We start from the raw sequence: 21931 nt of genomic DNA, 5'->3' as shown, positions 1-21931 counted from the left end.
GGCCCATTCTTGCATTGCTATAAAGAAATACCTGACACTAGGTAATTTATAAAAAAAAGAGGTTTAATTGGCTCACCATTCTGCAGGCTCTACAGAAATCATAGTGGCTTCGGGGGAGGCCACAGGAAACTTACAATTATGGTGGAAGGTGAAGAGGGAGCGTGTACTTCACATGGCCAGAGCAGGAAGAGAGAATGGAGAGGTGCCACACACTTTTAAACAACCAGATCTCATGAGAATTCACTCACTATCATAAAAACAACATGAAAGGGGGAAATCTGCCCCCAAGATCCAATCACCTGCACCAGGCCCCACCTCCAACATTGAGGATTACAATTTGATGTGAGATTTGGGTGGGGACACAAATTCAAACCGTATTACAAAGTTTAAAAGAAAAACCAAACAAACCTGTAGATCATTCCATTTGGTGATACTGTTTTATTTCCTGTATTCATTGCTAGATTCAGTTTGCTAATACTTAGAATGTTTGCATTTTTAGTCCAATGCACACAAGTTGAGACTAAGGAACATTTACTGTCCTGCTGGAAGGAAGGGTCTTTATAAAGGAAAGCCCATCAGAATGGATTTTGATGCACCCTCACATAGAAATAAAAGCAGAAGGCAGAAGACGACCTGGGTTCCCGTTAGCATCTCCGTAGGAAGTCAGCAACTGTGGATCTTGGTCAGGAAGTGTAAGAACGATGTATTAATGATCATCTTTAAAACTTCTGCTGTGTTATTTGAGTTGCTCTGGCTCTACCTCTCCACATATTGGCATTAAATCCTTTGAAAAGAAGAGGGCCTTAATACTCGTCCTCAGGGGCAGCAAAACAAGGCAAGACCTGGGAAAATAGCAACCTCTCTGGCATCCAGGCCAGGGAAGGCGAGAACTACTAGTGTGAGTTGTGGGTGGGCTCAACAGTTGAGCAGAGTAGTTGAGGAGGGGGCCTTGACTCTGGGACATATGGTGTAAGGTCTAGGAAGTTCACATCATTTGCTTCCCTCAAGTTCAGGGAAGGTGTCTATCTCCTAACCTGATTAAGCCCCTTGAGAGAGTTTGGATATGTGTCCCCGTCCAAATTTGATGTTGAATTACAATCCCCAATGCTGGAAGTGGACACGGTGAGAGGTGTTTGGATCATGGGTGTGGATCCTTCGTGGCTTGGTGCTGTCTTTGTGATAGCAATTCTGGTCAATTAGAAGTATGTGGTGCCTCCTGCTCACTTTCTGTCTGTTGTTCTTGCTTTCACCATGTGATGTGCTGCTCCCACTTCACCTTCTGCCATGATTGGAAGCCTCCCTGAGGCCTCCCTAGAAGCAGATGCTGCCATGCTTCCTGTACAGCCTGCAAAATCGTGAGCCAAGTAAACCTTTCTTCTTATAAATAAATCAGTCCTAGATATTTCTATAGAGCAATACATGAATAGACTCATACATTCCTATTAGCCAATGGACTCATTCCTTCAACATTACTCACCCCATCATTTCGTTCAACAGTATTGCTCACATCTGTCATCTGATTGTGTCTACATGTCACCATCTTTTTTCTATCTGTACTTCCCATTAACTCCTCCTACCCCTCAAAGCCTCACCTCTCCATGAAATGGCTCTGAAATCCTAATTATTAAATTCATTAGGCACTTTTAAATCCTATCTTTCATAACTTTGCTGTATTTTCTGCAACTTGGGTTTTTTTTGTTTTGTTTTGAGACAGGGTCTCACTCTGTCACCCAGGCTGGAGTGTAATGTAATCAGGGCTCACTGCAGCCTCTACTTCCTGGGCCCAAGTGTCCTCCCACCTCAGCCTCCCAAGTAGCTGGGACTACAGGCACATGCCACCATGCCCACCTAATTAAGAACCATTTTTGTGTGTGTGGAGATTGGGTCTTACTATGTTGCTCAGGTTGGTCTTGAACTCCTGGGCTCAAGTAATCCTCCTGTCCTAGCCTCCTAAATTGCTGGGATTACTGAAAACTTGGGGTTTCTAACAACGAAGTATTTGGCCATTTCCACTTCCCACTGCCTCTGAGCTCTTAAACTTTCATTTAAGGCTTATCACAATCTGGAGTTCCAACTTGGGCAGGTCAAAATCTCTTTGGACTTTATTTCCTCCTCTATCAAAGAATTAGATTCTCATTACTTCTTCCTCTGGCTCAAAATTAAAATTCTAAGCCTTCCTTGGTCCTTCTCAGCTGGAACCTGTCTTCCTCCTCTGAATATGGGCCAAAGGCGAATTGTACCTATCATGTATTGCATCAATTCATCTAAGAAATCATTTGCACATCCCCTTTATGTTGAGAGTTGTGTCAGAAAGAGAGGAAAAGAGATAGACCTGGCCCCTGCCACCAAGAGCAGTGCTACTGGTGTGATATATGGATCTTGTCATATGAGATACTCCCTTTAAGAGCTGGAGTTCGCTACATATCCCGTCAGGGCTTCTACAAAGTAGATACAAAGAAGGGTTTGCCAAAAGCATGAAAAGCCCTTGTGCACCTAAATGTTACTTGCTCACCTGACTATGCTCGTGGAGCTAGCAGGAAGTTCCCCGGGGAAGGAGATGTGGCAGGGTGCTTTTCCCGAATACTGCCTACTTTAACACTAGTAGGGAAAGACTTTAGATTCTCAATAAAGGGAAAAACAAGCTATGTAAAGGACAGACCCTTCTTTTTTAGGCACTGGAGTGAGATTTTAAATAGTGGTACTTTTCACTACAGAAAGAGGATTCAAGTTTATTTATTTTTCTTCTTTTGGTTAAGTAAAGCCAGATGCTAAGCAAGGTATGAATCATGTGGAAAGCTTTTAAAGGTGGTGAGGACAAATGATCACTTTGGTTCAGATCACTAAAATACTCAAAAAATGCTCACACTGAAGTATCAGAAATGCAAACATGATAAAAAGTTAAAAACTACCCTGATGAGAAAACATTTTTAAAATGGCAATGACGGTAAACTGGTCAGCTTCTACTACAGACTGTTGGGTCTACAGCTTCTTATCAGAAGTTTTCTCAAAAGAAGTTTTCAAACAGCAAAACCAAAATGATTCCCGGACTACAGTGTTGAATACTATTTAGTAAGCGGAGTCTCTGACCGGAACAGCCTGCTACGGCACACATGTTTTGTTTCACTCATGACTCCAGTGATCCCTCTTACAAGCTGTTTCTGTGCATTCAGCCTAGAAGGAAGGACAGTGTGGGGTTGACAGTGATGGTACTTCTGAACCCAGAAGATTCCATTTTCTAAGCCTCTGACTATAAGGGGTTCTCAGGGCCTGCTGAGATGTGTTCCATCACCACAGAAACCATGATGTGGCATTCAGCAGATCCAGGTTCCCAGAAAACTCAAGGTAAATCCAAAGGTTTATTAGGGACATCAACAATTTTAGGGTTGTAAGACAAAGGAGGATACAAATGATTGCTGCAATACACAAAAGTTTTATTTTTGACTTTTTTCTTCTTTTCTGAAGGCAAAATAAAATAGAACTGAACATTGATGAATTTTGTACAACAAAAACAACTTTTAATATGGAATAGTCCATGAACATTTTAAAATCTCGGAATGGCTTCCCTTTTTCAAAGTCATGCTTTCTTGCGGTCCACAAGGAGTTGGCACGGAGGAGACAGTGGCAGCGGTGGGTGAGGTGAATGGAGGAGGGGGCTTCTCTCAGATCCGTGTTAGCTGGTGCCACAAACTGGATGGGAGGATGCTCTCCACTTTCTCCATGACAAAGTTTAAGGGGGCAAACAAAGTGCTGAGGAACTGCAAAGAAACCAAAAAGACACAGAAGTCAGCAGGGACCTTGTTCAAGACTGTAAAACAAACCTCTCCTCCCACGCTTGCAGCTTAAGTCTCTGCATTATGAAAGTCTCAAAAGGCGACCATTTCATCTTTATGTTTACAGGAAACATCAGCTGATGGTCAAAACTGCATTCCAGTCCTTGGCCCCAGACAGCACTGTTAGATAACAGGGAGAAGTGTCAGCTGACAGCCCCCTCACTCCCCTGACAGGTGGCCCATGGTCCCGAGGTCTTCCTGTTAGTCTTCAGCATCTGCTGGCTGCCATGCAGATGACTGCTGTCATCAAACAGGAATGATGGATTGGCAGCAAGTGGGCATAAGAGTTAAAAAATTGTAACAACTTAGACCAGCTACTCATCTAGTTGAGTATAGAGCTCACTTTAAATGGAAAAGGCAATTTTAAAGATCAAGTGTATTGTGTATGAATTTCTTTGCAATCCCACTGCCTCCCAAACACCAGTGCAGCCTGGCTTCTTTCCGAGCCATGTGTTTAGCAGCATGCCCAGGACCCTGTGGGAAGGCGGCAAACTGGCAATTCCATGGAGGACAGGTCGCTGTTAAGAGAGGCTGCTCCAAATGCACCTCTGGGAACTCTTTTATTTGGTTACTAAATTCCTTTCTGCCTTTTGTGTAGAGAATAAAGCTCATTAGCTAGCTGTGTCTTTTAAGAAAGCCAAATGCTTCACATGAGACTCTTTTTAACATATTCTCAAATCTATTCTAATTCTGTTATTGTGAAGAATCAGCTTCATTCCACAACCCATCCAACAACTGTCAGAAGAGGTGCCCTGTCTCAGGCAGGAAAGAGAGAGGTGTTTGGATGGTTCCATTGCCCTCTGTCTGCCAGAACCCAGGTATTGTCTCACTGGGGTTTGACACCTGGTTCTTGTACTGTGAAGCCCTTTGTCCTAAGCCCTTGTCTGTTACACAGCACCATCTATACCACTAAGAATTTCTTGTAGAAGTGTAGTGCAGCATGTGTGTATATATGCAGAGGGGATCTTAGTTCTGAGGTCAAGCAAGTTCAGTACATTTAATGAAGTTAAATCAGGCTCCTTTACCAGGTATATGTTCTGTGGACTGTGGGTCTTCAAGAATAGGTATGGTAGGCAAGTTTCCCAAATTTGCTGACCCAGAATTTTCCCTGTTTTTTGTTTTGTTTTGGGACCAGCAGAACACACACTGGGAAGGCCTGCACCACATTATAGCCAGATCAAGTGTGAGATCTGTATAATGGAAAATCAAGAGAGCATAAAATCTAGGATCCTTCTCCAAACTGTCTTTTACACCAATTAAATCTATTTATTTAGTAAGGCACTTAAGCGCTGGGTGAAATATAAAGGGGTCTAAGACAAAACTAAGCTCCCACTGTCAGGAATAAAAAAAAAAAAAGAACCCAGTGGGGAAGGGGGCCACATAGATCTGGACCAAGCAAAGTAATAACCAGATAGGCTATGACAGCAATCAGGATAGAAGCCCAAACAAAGCACTGTGACTGGAAAAGGGAGATAATTCATTCTGTTGAAAGGAGCAGGAAGACTTCTGAGAATGTGGCAAGTGAAATGGACTCCAGTGGATGCTTGGAATGTCAAAAGAGAGAGATGGGGTAAGGATGGTAAAGGAAGAAATAGGAGCAGGGTGGGCCCTCTAGGCTCAGTCAACAGCCAGAAGAGAAATGAAAAAGCAACATTATGAGCAGAAGGTGATAAATGCTACGGTTTAGCTAGGATAGTTAGAAGAAGTAGAGTTCAAAAGTGGCTAGAAGGACACTGGGACGGCTCCTGCATGCCACGCTGAATCTGCAGTTAAGAAACAGGCAGCCATGTCAGTGCTTGAGCAAAGAGGAGATGGTGCTGTCCTCAAGTGGGTGCCAGGTACATGGTGGTTTCTGATAACCTTCTGAAATCATCCTTTGCTAAGTTCACAGAGTCACTCTACAGAATAGATGGCCTATCCTTTTCAGTTTAGAGCTGGACTGGGTGTACCTATGAATGCAGTTGGAAGGCATCACGGGAGATAATGGGCCTGGGAATGAGCAATTACTGCCAATGACTCTGAAAGCATTTGTAAAATCCTAGTTACAAGAGGATAATATGGAGCAAGTCTACTAATTGTATTAACCCAACAAGATATAAAATATACACATATATATATACATAATTATATACGTCTGCACATGTGTATATATACATACACAGACACATACATAATCAGAGACCACCAATGCTCCATAAACCACAGCATCTGTCTATAATACTCAACTTCATAAAGAGGAGTTAAAGTGTTACAGTCGTCTGGATAAACCAGAGATTCTGACAGGTGGTGGAAGATTGGGCTCAATAAACAAGGTGATATTGCTGGCAAGGTTATCAGATCCTAAAGACTTGACCAAAAACAGATTTAGAACTGTTGAAGCTGTGGTTGAGCAGGGAAGGAACTGCTGAATATTGAGCCATTGCAGCCACTGAGCTATTATTACAACTGCTGAACGTGAGCCAGTACAGTTAGATAGCAGGCATCGCTCACAGTCTGTACTCAGGTTGATTCACACACACTAAAATGTGGGGACCTCAGGGAGGCTCACCTTGAGTTGCAGAATGAATGAAGATGTAACAGTGCTGGCTTAAAATAAAGGCCTTTTTTGGTTTTTTGTTTGTTTGCTTTGTTTTGGGCACTAACCTGACTTGGATAAAAAGCACAAAAGTGAGGCCTCTGAAAATCAGGAGAAGAGCTTCATCCTGTTTGATGTCCACAATTGCCCTCTTTTCCCACGCTGCATAGCAAAGTACAGTGGTCCCTTTTTTCCTGGATGACACCTGCCCTTCTCAACAAGCTTCCACAAGAAAGCCATAATGCCTCCAATGTATAGAATGATTCACTTCTATTCCTCCTATCTAGAATGTTCTATCCCTGGGAGACTTCACAAAGACTCCCTTGAGCTTTTTCCTAGAGGGCCTAATTTACTCTCTCACAAACCCCAGCTGAGATGTGCTCCCTTCATTACTAAGCCACCTTCTTATAGCATGCCTCCTATCCCACACCCTCAAGGAAGCAGCGGACAATGTAGTGAGGTGTTTGAAGCTGCTAATCCCTTTTACTTAGTAACCAAATAAAGGCTAGTGGCTTGCATCAGGGGGTATTAAAAAAATGTCTGCTTTGGGAGACGGAGGCAGTAGATTATGAGACCAGGAGATTGAAACTATCCTGGCCAACATAGTGAAACGCTGTCTCTACTAAAATACAAAAAATTAGCCTGGTGTGGTGGCATGTGCCTGTAATTCCAACTACTTGGGAGGCTGAGGCAGGGGAATCACTTGAACCCGGGATACAGAGGTTGCAGTGAGCTGAGATCATGCCACTGTACTCTAGTCTAGTGACAGAGCAAGACTCCATCTCAAAAAAAAAAAAAAAAAAAAAAAAAGTCTGGAGGTGCATGACTTGTTTGGGATGCTCAGTTATATTTCTGCGCATGTTTGAAAATTAGTAGTTTTTAGTTGGAGACCCAAGCAATAAAGCAATATACAATGAGAAAACAGCAGTTTTCACTTGACTTAGGGGGAATTTATTGCTGAAAAGTTAAGTCTGAATGAGCAACACCAAGAAAACCTGGAAGAGCTTATTTATCTCAATGCCTAAAACTGTTCAGAAGGCAGAGGTACCTGGTTAAATCTTTAACGAAAATACTCCAGGATCCAATGAGTGTCTTGTAGTGAGAAAAAGCAACTGAACTAATTAAAAAAGAGAGGACACTTCAATTGCCTGATCTTCCTTTTCCTGAAACACCATCACTTAGAAGGTCACGGCTCCCAACAGGCTTCATTAACATTCAAAACACCTCTGCTTTTCTGAGTAAGTTCCAGGTGCCCTACTACAATCAGACAATTGACATTTCACTGTAATCAATATCAGGCTTCAAAGAGGTCGAGGCCTATAAGTGAAGAGAGTCAGAAGTCAGGAGGCTCAGTCTCAGGGAAGGAGAGAGACTAGAGAAGGAAAGACAGAGGGGTCAGAATGCTGACCTTCCCACATTCTGGGAGGAGGTGGGTTTGGAATGATAACGTATTTATATGCAGCCTTATCTCTGTAACTAAACATTCTAGGAAGAGTTAGTCCTAAATCACTGAGGTAATTAGATTAGGGGGAAATGCCGGTGGAAGCTGCTCCTTTCACTATTTCACAGTGGTTCACACTTCCCTGTAAGCTTCCTTATGGGCTGCACATCATGATCACCATGTAAACACACTGGAGAGTTCCCAAGCCAACAGCTGGGGGTGGCAGTGCAATCTCTCTGCATCTACTAAAGGTCACTGTCCCAGGGACATTATCTCAGGGAAGGGCTGAGAAAAACATTTTCACAAGCTGCAAATGGTCACAGGCAGCCTCTAAGGCATTTGTGATAACCTGCGGGGTGTGGGGTGGGAGCTTCGGGAGGGGCCTGATGAAGTGACCAGGGTGAAGATGCAGAGAAGACTCAGGGGGCAGGTCGAGGAGGCGGCGGGAGAAGGGGCTTGTCTCATTCAGGCCATCCATCTTCCTTCCCCACAAAGTCTCTCCAGACGTTTTGGAAACTGCTAGACCTTAATGAAGGGCAAGATAAATGTGATTCTCCAAACAGAGGTTTACATGCAAACTTATCTAAAGAACATTTGAAAACTACAGGGAGCTGACCGAACTATCACACCTTGGTAGAGCAAAAAATAAGAGGACCCGAAAGGCAGATTTATATTTTCTTCAATCATTTGGTCCTATATTTAAAACCAAACTTTGAAAACATTAAATGAGGAAAGTGGCGTCCTGTCCTGCATCCGTAATGAACACCCCTCTCCGATACTCTGGAAGCACAGCTACACAGCCATTCACATTCTAGAGAATGCCTAGGTGTATTCTAGGCACTATCCTTCCCTCTGCATTCCCAGTCCCCTTGCTGGTTAAAGTGGGCTTAGGCAATTACTCATTCCATTCAATACAGTGGTTGTATATCCACATCACCAGCACTTGACAACTCAGGTGGCCATGCTGATCCCAGACCAATTAAGTTTGCGTCGTGGGGGCAGGCCTCAGTAATTTTTAAGTTTCTCAATGATTCCAAGGTACAGCCATTAATTCTTGAAAAGCTTCCACCTGAACAGCTCTGAGGGCACACCACTGCAGCTTCAAATAGGTGCTTGAAGGTTCAGCTTTCCAAACAGTGTCCCTGGAAGGAGACGGGGGAATCCCCTCAATCTCCATCCTTGGAAACTGCTGGGGGCTTTGTTAAAAATACAGATTCCTCCTGCTAATTAATACTCAAGATTTCAGACTTCTGGTGGTGCGGCCAGGTGACTATATACACTAGAGGCTGGGAATCTCTACTGATTCAAAACTCCCACTAAGTGCTATTACAGTTGGTTTAATAAAGAATACTGGACTAATGACATACTTTTCCAAATATGCTCTAGAAATAGTTAACAGAAAAACAGAAAATGTAAAAGAGCAACAGTTGTATTAATGTTGTAAAAATATTATTTTAAATTTTACTAAGTTACACTCAGTTCTGGCAACTACTTTTACTCAGAGATTGGCTAGGGAGTAGAAGACATTAATCAATAGTCTAGGCCCAGAAACTAAGGAACATTCAAGGCAGCAATATGGGTGATAATGAGTGTAGAAATCATGTCATGCACAGAAGATTTAAGGAAATGTAAGATATTCTACCTGGAGGAAAAGCAGGTAGTCGGATAGAGGTGGCCATGAATGAATGAGTGTCCTAAGAATTCACAAGAGAAGGAGGGCTGTTTGATGTACACTGAGAGTACAGAACAGGAATAAGTGGAAACTAAAGGGAGGCAGATTTTCACAGTATAAGGCAAAGTTCTGAGTAATCCAATAATGAAATAGCCTTTGATGTTTATAAACATGTAAGCACCCCATCACTGAAAGTATTCAACATGAGTCTAGGCGACCTCCACTAAAGACTGCTATTAAAAGCAATTTGCTTCAGGTCCCTTTCAACTCTAAGAGAATGTAAGTATAAAGAAGAGAAAATACAATGCTAAGCTGTATCTGATTTTTTCATTGACTCTTTCTGCAGAGACCACTGCCATTTATTTATTTATTTAATAATCATTTATTGAAAACCTACTATGTGCAAGGCACTGTGCAAAGCCTTGGGGTTACAGAGATAAGGAAGACACCATCCTGCTCTCAAGGAGCTCACATTCTAAATGGGGACAGACAAGTTTTCCACAATTATAACACAGTACAATCAATGTGAGAATATACGTATTCATGGAATACTGTGGGCTCACAGAGGAGACGCCTAACTCAGCTTAGAAGCACTTTAAAGAAAGCTGAGTATGAAAGAACAAAGAGGCATTAGTAGAGTGGATGAGTAGGGTGGTGACGATGAAGGGCATTCCATGCATAGCAAACATCATGTGCAAAGGCAGAGAGGTGTGTAAGAGCCTGGTGCATCTGGGAATGGTGAGTGATTCATTATGACTGAAGAGCAGTGACTGTGCAAGAGTTGGGAGAGCTGAGGCTGAGAGGTAAGCAAGGGTCAGATCATAAAGAGCCTTAGATGCCATGCTGAACAACTGGGACTTGATCCTGAAGTGACTGGGAAATCACTGGAGAAATTCAAGCAGGGAAGTGACATGCTCAGAAGTGCAAGTCAAAAAGACCATTCTTGTGTCAGTATAAAAGAAAGATTGGTGGAGGATTTAAGACTGGAAGCAAGGAGACCAGTTAAGACTATGGCAGGAGTTCAGGCAAGAAATGACAAGGACCTAGACTAAGAGGGATGCTTTGGGAAAAGAAGGAGGGAAAGAAGAGGTGAATCACATTTACTGAAGGCCTAGTTGCTTAGGAGCTTAGAACTGACAGATTGCGAAGGCCAAGACAGATGGGATGTGGGGAGTGAGAGAGGGTAGAATTTGGGAGGGCTGCTGAGTTTCTGGCTTGAGCAACGGGGTGGATGGCGGAGGTCAGGAATACAGGAGGAGGAGCAGTTTTGGTGGGGGGGAAGAGGGGTGATGAGTTCAGTTTTGGAAATGTTGAGATTGAGATGCCGGAGGGATTTCCAGTTCATCTTCAACACGCATGAAAATACTCTTGCAATTCCAGTCCCTGAACTCTGCCGAGCAGAAAATGTCAATCATCTGGAAAGGGATTAAATCAACCCAGCCAAGTTAGAAATCATCCTTTCTGATTGCACTGGCCTTGAAATCTGAATGGAGTTCCAGGGAAACAACTGATATTCTTTTCCTTATTCCTTCTGTTTGAAACTCATCTGTGGCAAGATCAGTAAACTTATCCTTAACTGCATGTGCAGGTTGAAATGGTCAGTTTTCAACAAAGAAATAATGGTTCTTGGCTGTCAATGCAGATGGCTTTCCTTATTAAAGCTCCTCTCCCCAAGCTCTTTAAAAACTCTTAATGGATTTCCATATTTCTAAATGTCATTTCAGTTTACTTCTTAATAAGCCCTTCACACCCTCTGTTCATTCCTTAAACAAGCCAAAGGTTTGCAGTCATTAAAAAAATTATTTAAATAATCTCTGAAAACGTAAATCTCATCCTTCACTAAGGAAAGAACCATGATAGCCAAAGATTAGATACAATATCATTCGATTATAGAAAACCAAATAATTTCTCACACATTTTTCATTTGCTAGAATTCCCTAAATCATTCCATCCTTTTGGACCTCCTGCATTTTTTGGAACCTGCTGAGAATTTGTTTTGTGAAACGAGGCAAGACATGCAGTAATAACCTGCACTTTCTCATTTGACCCTTAATGCCTTGATTCCACTGATGATCATGAAAATTAAATGGTGAGCAATGATCTTTGCAGGCTCGTATCCATTTCTGCAAGGCAACCTTGTTTCTCTTACGCTGCTTCCCTTGGCTTTCCCCGACCACTCCCCGAGGCCTCCCTCTGGGCAAACACTCACAGCTTTTGCGAAGACCCCCATAAGTTCCGGGAACTGATGTGTCAGGAGGGCCAGCATGGCTGTGAAGGAACATAATCCAGCAGTAAAGAGAATAAAGAAGGGAAGCTCCTTCTTTGGGTAAACTGAGACTTCATGGAAAGCTGTAGAGAAGACCAAAAGGGAAATATCAGGGCTGGAATAAAATGCATTCTCAGGGATGGTCTATATGATGGCACTGACTCCAGAGCTTTGGAAAGAGTTGGAAGACTATTGAAAATGAACAAAATAGTGCACCTGACAAACCGTAGCCAACATCTGACCCAGCCTTTGGAGGTCCATCTGCTGGTCACACGTGTTCGTCCAACCTTCAGCACTCTAGATTGAGGCAGGAGGGGGCTAATTTGGGGTTGCCTTCATGGGAGGGAAGAGGAGCACTGCCGATGCCTAATGTATAGTATTTCTTTCTCAAAAGCAAACACAACTAAAACAATGGAACTTTACTCAAATTACAAAACATGTGTTCATTGTACAAAACCTGGAAATCCAAAATCAAGTATACATGGTAAAAAAAAGTTCTCCTGTCTATATTTTTTCCTTCCTGTATTTTAAAAATCATTATAATAAGGTGATACTAGTTTCTTCTGTATTTTTTCCTGGCACCCTCTAAGTATGTCAGTGGAGGGTGCCACCCTCATAGAGAGATATCCAGCGAGGACCTCACATGTAGGTAGGTCTATTGAAACTGCAAGAGGGGAAGGTCAAGGCTGCTAGGGTTTTGCAATCATCAAAAAAACAAAAAAAGCTGGTTCTCTTTAAAGTACTCTCTATAACTTTCATATTTCAAACACTGGGTTTGAGAAAACCAAAAAGCTGTGGGACAAAGGTCAAGAGAATCACCTCCTTCTCTGTGCTCATTACATGGCTGCCTGAGAGACTGCCTGGGTAGATGGGGCTGGCCTGCAGGAGGAGAAAGAGCCAGGGTCTGTAAAACTGCACATGAGCAATAGGCCACTCTAACCAAGAGGACCAGAGGATCTCATGGTCCTCAGGGAATACAAGATCTAGAGGCCTTTCCTCTACCTTTCAGCTCCTGTTCCTCAGAGCCTCAACAGTAATCCACAAGGCTGAATGCTTAGGGCAGAGGGGATACAGGAGGAACTCCACACAGACCTACCATGTCCAGGTAGGTCAGCCTGCTGGGATTCAAACACCTGGAACAAGTGTGCTCAGGGCCTCGAGTGGCTATAATTACACTTTGAATGTGCAAATTATGGGTAGCACTTAAAACAACCTACCACCTTCTTCATATCCTCACCCTCAACATCCAACCAAAAAAGATTTTGGAGGGAGACTAGACTTGGAGCACTGCATTCAATTAAATTAATGTGAGCCACAATTTTCTGTTTCGGGCTTATAAAGATTATCCCTATAAGATTTCTTGTAAGAACTGTAATCTTGTTCTAATAACTAATCTATTCCCATGGAAACTTAATTGATCTCGATTGAAACATTTAAAAACACTGTACTTTTCGGAAAACTGCCTTTCTTACCAGAATACCAAAACTTAACAAGGATCTCCCCGAAGGGGGAGTCAAAAGGTAAACTATGTGTCTGTGGTGAGGATTTCTGAAATCAATTCTAATGTTGTGTGAGGCACCAGACTCTCTTCACAATCAAACTCAAACAATGAGGAACACATCAAGGAGATCTCATAGTTCCCTGAGTAACAAATCTCGAACTGGGTCTGGCTGGCAAGGAGGTGAGTGAGCACCTCCTGCTACCTCAATCTGATGACAGCCGTCAAGTTCTACACCCAAATCCCACCATGCTGGAGACTCATGACTGGCTTGATGATGCTGGTGTTTGAAAATTTACTATGCAGCCAGGACTCTAAAGTTACATTGTTCCTCTGGGCAAAGTATTTATATATGTTACAGCTATAAGGTATTGATGTAACTGGAGCTGATGAAAGGGCAGAAATGGCAGGAGAGAGGACAGAGAAGGGAGAAGAGCTAAAATTTGGAGCTTATTATCTGAGGGAGAAAAATATAACCTAAGTCAGGGCCACATGAAGAGCCTGACATGATCCTTGTACACAGTATGATTTGATAATAACCATTTAGCCTGAATTGTCAAAACAATGTTGTATTACAGCAAAGCAAAATAATATTTTCCACATGTGGTATGGGCCATTAGACTGCTAGCAGTGTAAGGTAGTCGAGGGCAGGGTTTTCTTTTGTGTGCTTTCATACAGTGCTGAGGCTGCATGTGTGCTCTGTGCATGGTACTGAGCCACTAAGTGCAACCCACGAGGCGCTCACAGGAAATCCCTCTGGCCAGAGCACTGTCCCACCACAGAGCACACTGCCCTGTCCCGCGACTCCACCTGGAGCTGTGGTGCCAGCAACCTGGTGCTACCCTCCCACTCATGACTCATCTGCAGCTCCCTCTCCATCGGCAGCTCCTCTTCAAACTGGTCTGTGCAGACCATATCTGTCCAGCTGAAGAGCCCAGGCAGAACCCAGCCCAATGGACCAGCCCAGCAGATACCAGCCCAAACCAGGGCCTCTGTGCTCAGGCCAATCAGTACATGGAGTTTCTTCATCTACATTTCAATCCTTTGGCATCTTTCCCTTTGATAAATTTGGAGAGACTTGGAGGAACAGGAAGCCAAACCCACTCACGTAATTCACTTTAATACATATGCTATCAAACAAGGACAGGGGTTTGGAGGAAAGTAATAAAAGACGAGGAAGGTTATAAACATTGATATTCCCACCTCACCCAATCCCACCCTTCGCCACACATCCTCACTGGCTGAAGAGAGGTGAGACTTACATGGAAGCAGCTCTCGGTCTGCTGTTTCTGTACAAATTGGGTAAGGATAAAATAGGTGCCCCTTTTCCAACGGATAAGGGATCATCCGGAAAGCTGAAAAGGAGAAAAAATATGTCAGATATGTCCAAAATTTGTGTCATAACTTTCCAGCTGCAAAAAGGGACGTTTGAGCATTTGTATAACAGGGATCGCTTCTCCAAAGGAGGCAAGGCTTACCCGACCAAGCTATGTGCCAGATAAAATGTCAGAGATGAATTATGATGTATTACTCACACATTCATCTCACACTATATATTCTGGGCAAACCTCACAAAACTGGGTGGGGACAGAGGTGCAGAGGGGTGGGGAAGCCATCAATATCAATGGCCAAGGTTTCATCATCTACTGAATATTAGTAAAATGTTATAGGCACTAATTCAATATAGCTAAACAAATAGTAATAATGCAAACCTGGATTAAAATGCTTCCCCAAGAAGGAAATGTGGATTGACTTGTTGGAGTTTGTATAGATGTACAAATAAGAAAGACCAAGTTGATTTAAAAAATAATGTATAAGTGGATTTGAATTCCAACCAAGATGAATAAAAACAAAAATCTAACAATGTATAACTTGGGAGGCATTTCTAAACTTTATGAAATGTTTAAGTCTTCAATATCATGTGGGAAAATTGATCTGGAGAGATTGATTATCTGTATTTTGGTAATGTTAGGCCACATAAATTCTGCTTTTGTAGCATCAGATGACGTTAGGGCTTACACTAAATTACGGCTTTCCAATCAATCCATCCTTTCCCATGATCAGGCGTGTTACCCTCCCTGTTACAATGTCATCGGCATGTTAGTCTCACTGTTCCTATGAACACTACTCATGGAGGTAATTTTTCTTCAACAGATGTCCTCTTACTACAGCCTGCTATAGATATAAAATACAAAAGCTATACCCTACTCTGGGAATGTCAGATAACAATCCTTGCCTTCGTGTATGTGAGGGATGGTGGCAACATGCAGGAATATTTTTAGTTTTAAATGATACTTTTCAAGGAATCATAGCCACATCCTCAGCTGTGTAACTACCAGAGCCTTCTTAAAATGCTGTCAATGTACATATTTATCTTTTGCATACTTATTTCAAACAGGATTCAGAAACAAAGAATGTTCTCCCTCACAAGAAATGACAAGGTTCCATTGTAACCAGCATCAGTGCACATATGGTATTTATTCTGGTGTCTGAATATTATTTAAAAGTAAAAACATTATGTATGTGATTCCAGCATTTGGAATGCAGTCAATCTACACCGCAGTGGTATCACTCTGAGGTTACAGCACATTGCCACGGAGAATATAAATCACTATAAATGTGGGATTAGAGCAGAGCCAGTTTGCTGGCAGTTTGCTGAGGTAAAAATGTTATCAATTTTCCTCTCATAACAGAAACCTCTTAAACAGAGATTAAAACATTAAAAACACCCCAGACTTTAACTCTGCTTAAAATGAAAAGCTTACCCTAGTTCAATCAGACCTTTTCGTTCACGCAAACAAAGATGACTTTTGCCCGCCAGAACAAGCAAGAGAGGAGTTCTTTGCACAGGTTGTTAACACACAAAGATCATTCCAAGGAAGCAATGTCTCTCTCTTAGACCCAGACTTTCAAGAGAACAAAACACCCCCCACAAAAACAAACAAAAACAAAAATAAGCCTTTTAGTGCCTTTATAGGATACACTAAAATCTCTTCTGGGAAGTAGTGAATTTAAACTTAAACTACATTATGGCAGGATTTTAATGCCATTTCCCATAAATGATGGCTGCTACAAAAGCATCTGAAAAATGTTGAAAAACCTACGTGGGAAGTTTTTCTTTTTTTTTTTTTCCCAAAATCCAGATTCTCCATGTGCAATGGGCTGCTGTAATTAAGAATCTGTTCAAGTTTGTATGATATAAATAAACCCCTCAGTTTTCAAAGTGGCTATAAATTTGAATGCTAAATTTTATTCAAAATTGAAGTCAGTTTGCACTTCAGGGAGTAATTTTTTAAATGAAATACAGGAGTGCAAGATCTTGAGAGTGTTCAACCATAGAAATCTATGGTTGGTTGGTGTCTTTTCAGTCAAATGCTACATACTTTTTACTGTAATATTTGGCATGCATACAGAATTTTGTGTGTCAAGTTGGTCTTTTCCTTTTTCTAATTGGTTCTGGTCTTTTTTGGAGAGGTCAGAGACACAGCACAACTTTAAAAAGAGTGCATGTGTACATACAAGCACTCACCCACCCACACCCTCTTCCCGGATTGCCCTCCACCCCCATGATTATAAAGATGCTTATGGTGCATTTAAAAATCTCTCCCATGTCACTTGTCATTTGCATTGAGCTCATAAAATAGTATTAAGGCTTTTGGCTTCACTAAACAAAAGCAAATACAATTTCTGCTTGCAATTCTATCCTTAACCCACCCTGCAGTGCAGGGCCCAGTCGGGTGTGAGATAAGCAGGAGAGGTCCAGAGAGGGGCCGGGAGAGGCACTGCACAAGCCTTGCCAGCATCACCTCCCACCTCCTGGTCCCTTTCGCTGCTAAGACACGCAACTGCTCCATGACAGCCTTGTGCCTTTTGCCAAATGTCCAGAAATTTTGCGAATCTAAGTATTAAAAACACACTGATTTGCTGGTAGCGACAAGAATAGAAAAAGATCATTTGAACAGATCTACTTTATGGATGAGTACAGGCCTAGAAATCTTTGAGAAAACACAAATTTCAGAGGAATTAAAAAGATACATGTATTGGGTTAAAAACAAAACGAAAAAGCTAGGCCACTCAGAGTGAATACATGGTATATAAATGATATTTCTGCACTTTCTTCTGTGTGCCATGCCCTCCCCTACATTGATTTTGGTTGTGAATTTGTTGAAGGGTCAAAATGAAACTGGGAATTAGTGAAAGAACAGATCATGCCTTCACAATCAAGTCTATGGCATGATGCTGACTTCTTCTATCCCTCATCAGACACATTTTCTAGGTGCCAAGTCTATCAGTGCTGTTTCCATCAGAGATTCTCAATTGACACTGGAGGAGGGGGGAAATCACCAGAACCAAAGAATGGACAAAAGGATGGATATGTGAACAAGTTAATTCTTGATTTTCCCAATGACTTCTAAATGACATCTTCTTACTCTGCCTACTTACCACATAGACAAGGCTAGAATGTACCTGTAGATATTTTATCAGTCCATGATACCTTTCAAAGAGTATCTTAGAGAACTTTATACAGATTATTTGCAATAGAGGAAACTGAGTTTGAATCGCAGCTCTACCTCTTACAGTCAGTCGCTTGTCAAAAGGTGAGTGACTTCTTATTTGATGAGCACAAAGGTGAGTCCAGCACACACTGTCCCTGCCCTTCCCCATCAAGTGCCAGAAGCAGGATCCAATTATCACAAAAGTAAGAGTAAAGGTTTCAACAGTGATGAGCACCTCTAAGGGAGGCATGGTGCTGTGTGTACATAATGGTGGAGCAGCACAAGCGGCATCTAAAGGATGAGCAGGACCTGCCTAGGCTCACTAGTGTATGACTTTGGGTGGGTCATTAATCTGCGTCCCTGTCTCTTAGTCTGTAAAATGAGAATATCACAGGCCTCAAAAGGCTGGTAAAGGAACTAAGTGTAACAGTAGAGGTCAAGGCGTCCACGTATAGTGTCTGGCTGCTCAATAAAGGTTGGGTTTCTTTCCCCCATATCCTTCTCTATTAAACCTAAAGTTCCTACTTTCTCTATGAGGTCATATTCTAGCTTATAAGTAAAAATGCTGCTTATTTGTTAATAATTAGAAATGCAGGGCTGGGCGCGGTGGCTCACATCTGTAATCCCAGCACTTTGGGAGGCCAAGGCGGGTGGATCACGAGGTCAAGAGATCGAGACTATCCTGGTAAACATGGTGAAACCCCATCTCTACTAAAAATACAAAAAATTAGCTAGGCATGGTGGTGCGTGCCTGTAATCCCAGCTACTCAGGAGGCTGAGGCAGGAGAATTGCCTGAACCCAGGAGGCGGAGGTTGCGGTGAGCCGAGATCGCGCCATTGCACTCCAGCCTGGGTAACAAGAGCGAAACTCCATCTCAAAAAAAAAAAAAAAAAAAAAAATTAGAAATGCAAATGATAGAACAGGAAATTATTACCAAATTGCAATATTATGTCCTCACTTTTAAGTTCAATGTAGTTAACTGGCCAGGAAGGCCATCTGTTTTTAGTGAGGCATTTGGGTGCAGCAATAAAGAAAAGTCAAAACGCTGGGTTGGGATCCACATGCTTTCACTACCTAATTATGTGGCCTTGGGAAAAACACTTTCCCTTGGTTGGATTAAATGATGTTCTACTCCGATTTTGAAGAAAAATCAAAGTTAGACTCACTAACTTCTCAGTGACCCTCACCACTCTAATAACTCAGTTCCTACTTTCATGATAGATAGTGTGCATACAAGCACTACTATCTATCTTCCCCTCTCAAAGGAAATACTCTGCCTTAGTTCCCCTAAAAAGCACCACCTTCAAATCTTCTATTATTTAGTGGATTCTTTGGGGTAGGAGATCTCTAAAAAAAAAATAGCCTTACTTGGAAAAGTAGAAAAAATATATACTGTACATGTGTATATACACATTCTCTCTCTCTCTCTCTCTCTCTCTCTCTCTCTCTCTCTCTCTCTCTCTCTCTCTCTCTCTCTCTCATGTTCCTCCCAAAGCATTTCACATTCTTATTCATCCTGATATCCTCAACACAATGTCTGGCACAAAGGAGGGACTCAATAAATGTTTGTTGAATAAAGTAATGAATGAATAAATGGAAATCAAGAAGAGACAGAATTTTCCTTTTAAAACCTCAGGTGGACCCATATGATAGCCAGTCATCAAGACTGAATAAAGGAACGGAGCAAGTTGGTTCTCCTGGGCAGTAGGTGGGGAAGCATCATATGGTATCTGGAGTCTGGCTATTACGCTAATTTAGCTATGACCAGGGATTTTAGCCGGTCATTACTTTCTCCAAAATTACAAAATTTAGCCTTGGATCTATGGAGGAGGGTGGTGAAAGTTCTCTTTAGTATTTCAAAAGGTGCCAGCCTTATGAAGGAAAGGTTTGGTTGAGGAAATGCCTTAAGAACCACATCTTATAGTGAGCAGCATTTGCCATTAGGTTCAAAGAGAATAAATTAGAATCTGAACCTCAGCCTATGCTTCAACAATGGGCCATTTTCCCCTCTCAAAGGGAATACTTTGCCTTCGTTCTCCTAAAAAACACCACCTTCAAATCTTATACATTATTTAGTGGATTCTTTGGGGCAGGGGATGTCTAAAAAGAAAATAAAGAGTCTTACTTGGTCAAGCTGAAAAAAAAAAAAAACAGAAACAAAGAAAGGCTAAGTGATTTACCCCATGGCAGACTAGCCTCCTGATACATAGAACTAGAAAGTTAAAGTTCACAGTTATGGTCGGCAATAAATACAGCCAAAACAGAGCCTTGAAAAGATAAAGATAGGAGGGAGATAAAACCACATCAGTATTAACACAGGTAAAATGGACAATGTGCCATTTAAAATAGGGCCCCAGCAAAAATTAAAAAAAAAAAAAGGACCGCAGAAGGCATAATACCCTTGTAAAGAAGACCCAGTTCAAATGAGAGCCTTCATTTCTATGTTTTTTATATTCAATTCATACTTCCAGTGGTGCATAGTGGTGCATGTATCTGAGGATAGCCAGAACTGACAGTGTTCAAAATAAATATAATTCAGATAAGGTGGCATGGCAGCTGTGTAATGAACTAGAAATATATTATAAAATCTTGTAAATTAAAACTCTTGCCCATTCTTAATTATCTTGACTTTGAGGAATATATGGTGTAATTTCAGGGGCTGGGACCAGTGATGAATCAAACATTTTGGAAACCTTTGAAATGCTGATGTATTTGTGGTTGAAAATTCAGGGTTTTTTTTTTGTTTTTTTAAACCACCATATGTTTCAAACCCAAACAATCTCTGCCATGCATCAGCTGGACTTCAGGACTTTATCAAAAATGGGACGTTTTCTTTTTTTCAGCTTGATTGGTGGAAAACTTACTTAATTCTACTAATTAATGATGACTAATGTTCCAACATAACAAATTCATTAAAAAGTGAAACAGAAACACCTCCACCCCATCCCCTAACACTTTTGACAGAAACTAAGAATTTGTTTTAAATCTCCAAAAATAATTTACTAACAATCATTTTGGAACCCAGTAAAATTAGGTACTATTAACTTCTTCCCTGAATTTTCTTTCTAATGAAAAAGGGAAGTTGGAAGAAAGTTGGGGAATGGTCTTAAATTTCAGAATGAAGATAAAAATGATTCAAAGGAGAAAACCTAAACTATAAGGCTGGAGATGTCAAAAGGCACCACCAAGTGGTGTGCTGGCAGAAGTGCAGCCTCCTTTGCTCTGGCACAGGCTGCCCACACCTGGCCAGCAGACCTAAGAGGGAGCTGCAGCAACTGCTCTGAAATCAGCAATCGGGGGTGGGGGGTGGGGGGGCATGGCATTCAATATAATCAGTGCTTCACAGTTTTTAAAAATTAGTAAAGTATATGCTATTGTAAGTAGCTGAGTCAGAATTCTAATCCAAGTCATTTGATGGAAAATCCAGTGGGCGGAAACTCCCTTTAACTTAGAATGAACACAGATCCAAAAGCTATGTCAAAAGATTGGATAAAATTGTCTTGGTTTGAAGGGGTAATTCTTTCTTCTAAATTTAATGTTGTTTACAGCTTTGCTTTTTAAAAAAGACCAAAAACATCTGTAATTAGATACTATTTTTTAAATATATGTGTATACAAGTATATATGTACATATACATATTTGTGCTTGTCAAAAACTTAACACAAATATGAAGAAAAAAGAAATTATTTAAAATCCACAATTGAGTGGCAATCACTTAATATAGGCTTATTTACTTCCAGTGTCTTTCATTTATTTATACATACCTGTTATTTATTTTATAAAATTGGTGTCATTCAATATTTAAGTAAATACTAGACAACAAAATATAATTTTGTATAGGATGGTTAACTTTCTAAACATTACAGAGAGATCAGGTATAATAAATACATCCTAACTCTTTAAGTAGTGATGTAAATTTCTCTTGCAGGCTTCCAAACAAATGTTTCAGAGATGACTGATCCTTGTATTCTTAATCTGTACAGTGCAGTGAAGGAAAAGTGAACTTGGTTTTATATCCTGGATGCCCAATAGTGGCTGCAATGTCTACAAGGCACTGATTTCAATGAACCTGTTTCCTCTCTTGAAAAACTGAGACAGCCACCTCTGTCTAGCCTAACTCAAAACATTATCAGGGCGAGTGAATGATGTAAA

General features: G+C 41.4%; 1 protein-coding gene across 19 annotated transcripts in view; it reads right to left on the bottom strand.

Annotated features, from left to right (window-relative positions):
• Positions 1-3410: 3410 nt before the first annotated feature.
• The window catches only part of ST7 (suppression of tumorigenicity 7), a 306671-nt gene continuing 288150 nt past the window's right edge, over positions 3411-21931 (bottom strand). For 10 of the 19 annotated variants that reach the window (XM_009002742.5, XM_017975481.4, XM_078343254.1 and 7 more), the window contains 3 exons: positions 14545-14637; positions 11728-11867; positions 9877-10933 (listed from right to left, as the gene is read on the bottom strand). In XM_009002742.5, coding sequence (XP_009000990.1) covers positions 10814-10933; positions 11728-11867; positions 14545-14637 — 353 coding nt within the window. In that variant the 3' untranslated portion in view covers positions 9877-10813. Of the gene's footprint in view, positions 3756-9876; positions 10934-11727; positions 11868-14544; positions 14638-21931 lie in introns of those variants that run through there. The other 9 variants (XM_017975480.4, XM_017975482.4, XM_035254200.3 and 6 more) reach the window with 1 other exon arrangement.

The sequence above is a fragment of the Callithrix jacchus genome, chromosome 11, assembly GCF_049354715.1.
Source record: "Callithrix jacchus isolate 240 chromosome 11, calJac240_pri, whole genome shotgun sequence".
NCBI classification, from domain to species: Eukaryota; Metazoa; Chordata; class Mammalia; order Primates; family Cebidae; genus Callithrix; species Callithrix jacchus.
Note: the sequence above shows the minus strand (reverse complement) of the source record. Positions and strands in the feature narration are given on the sequence as shown.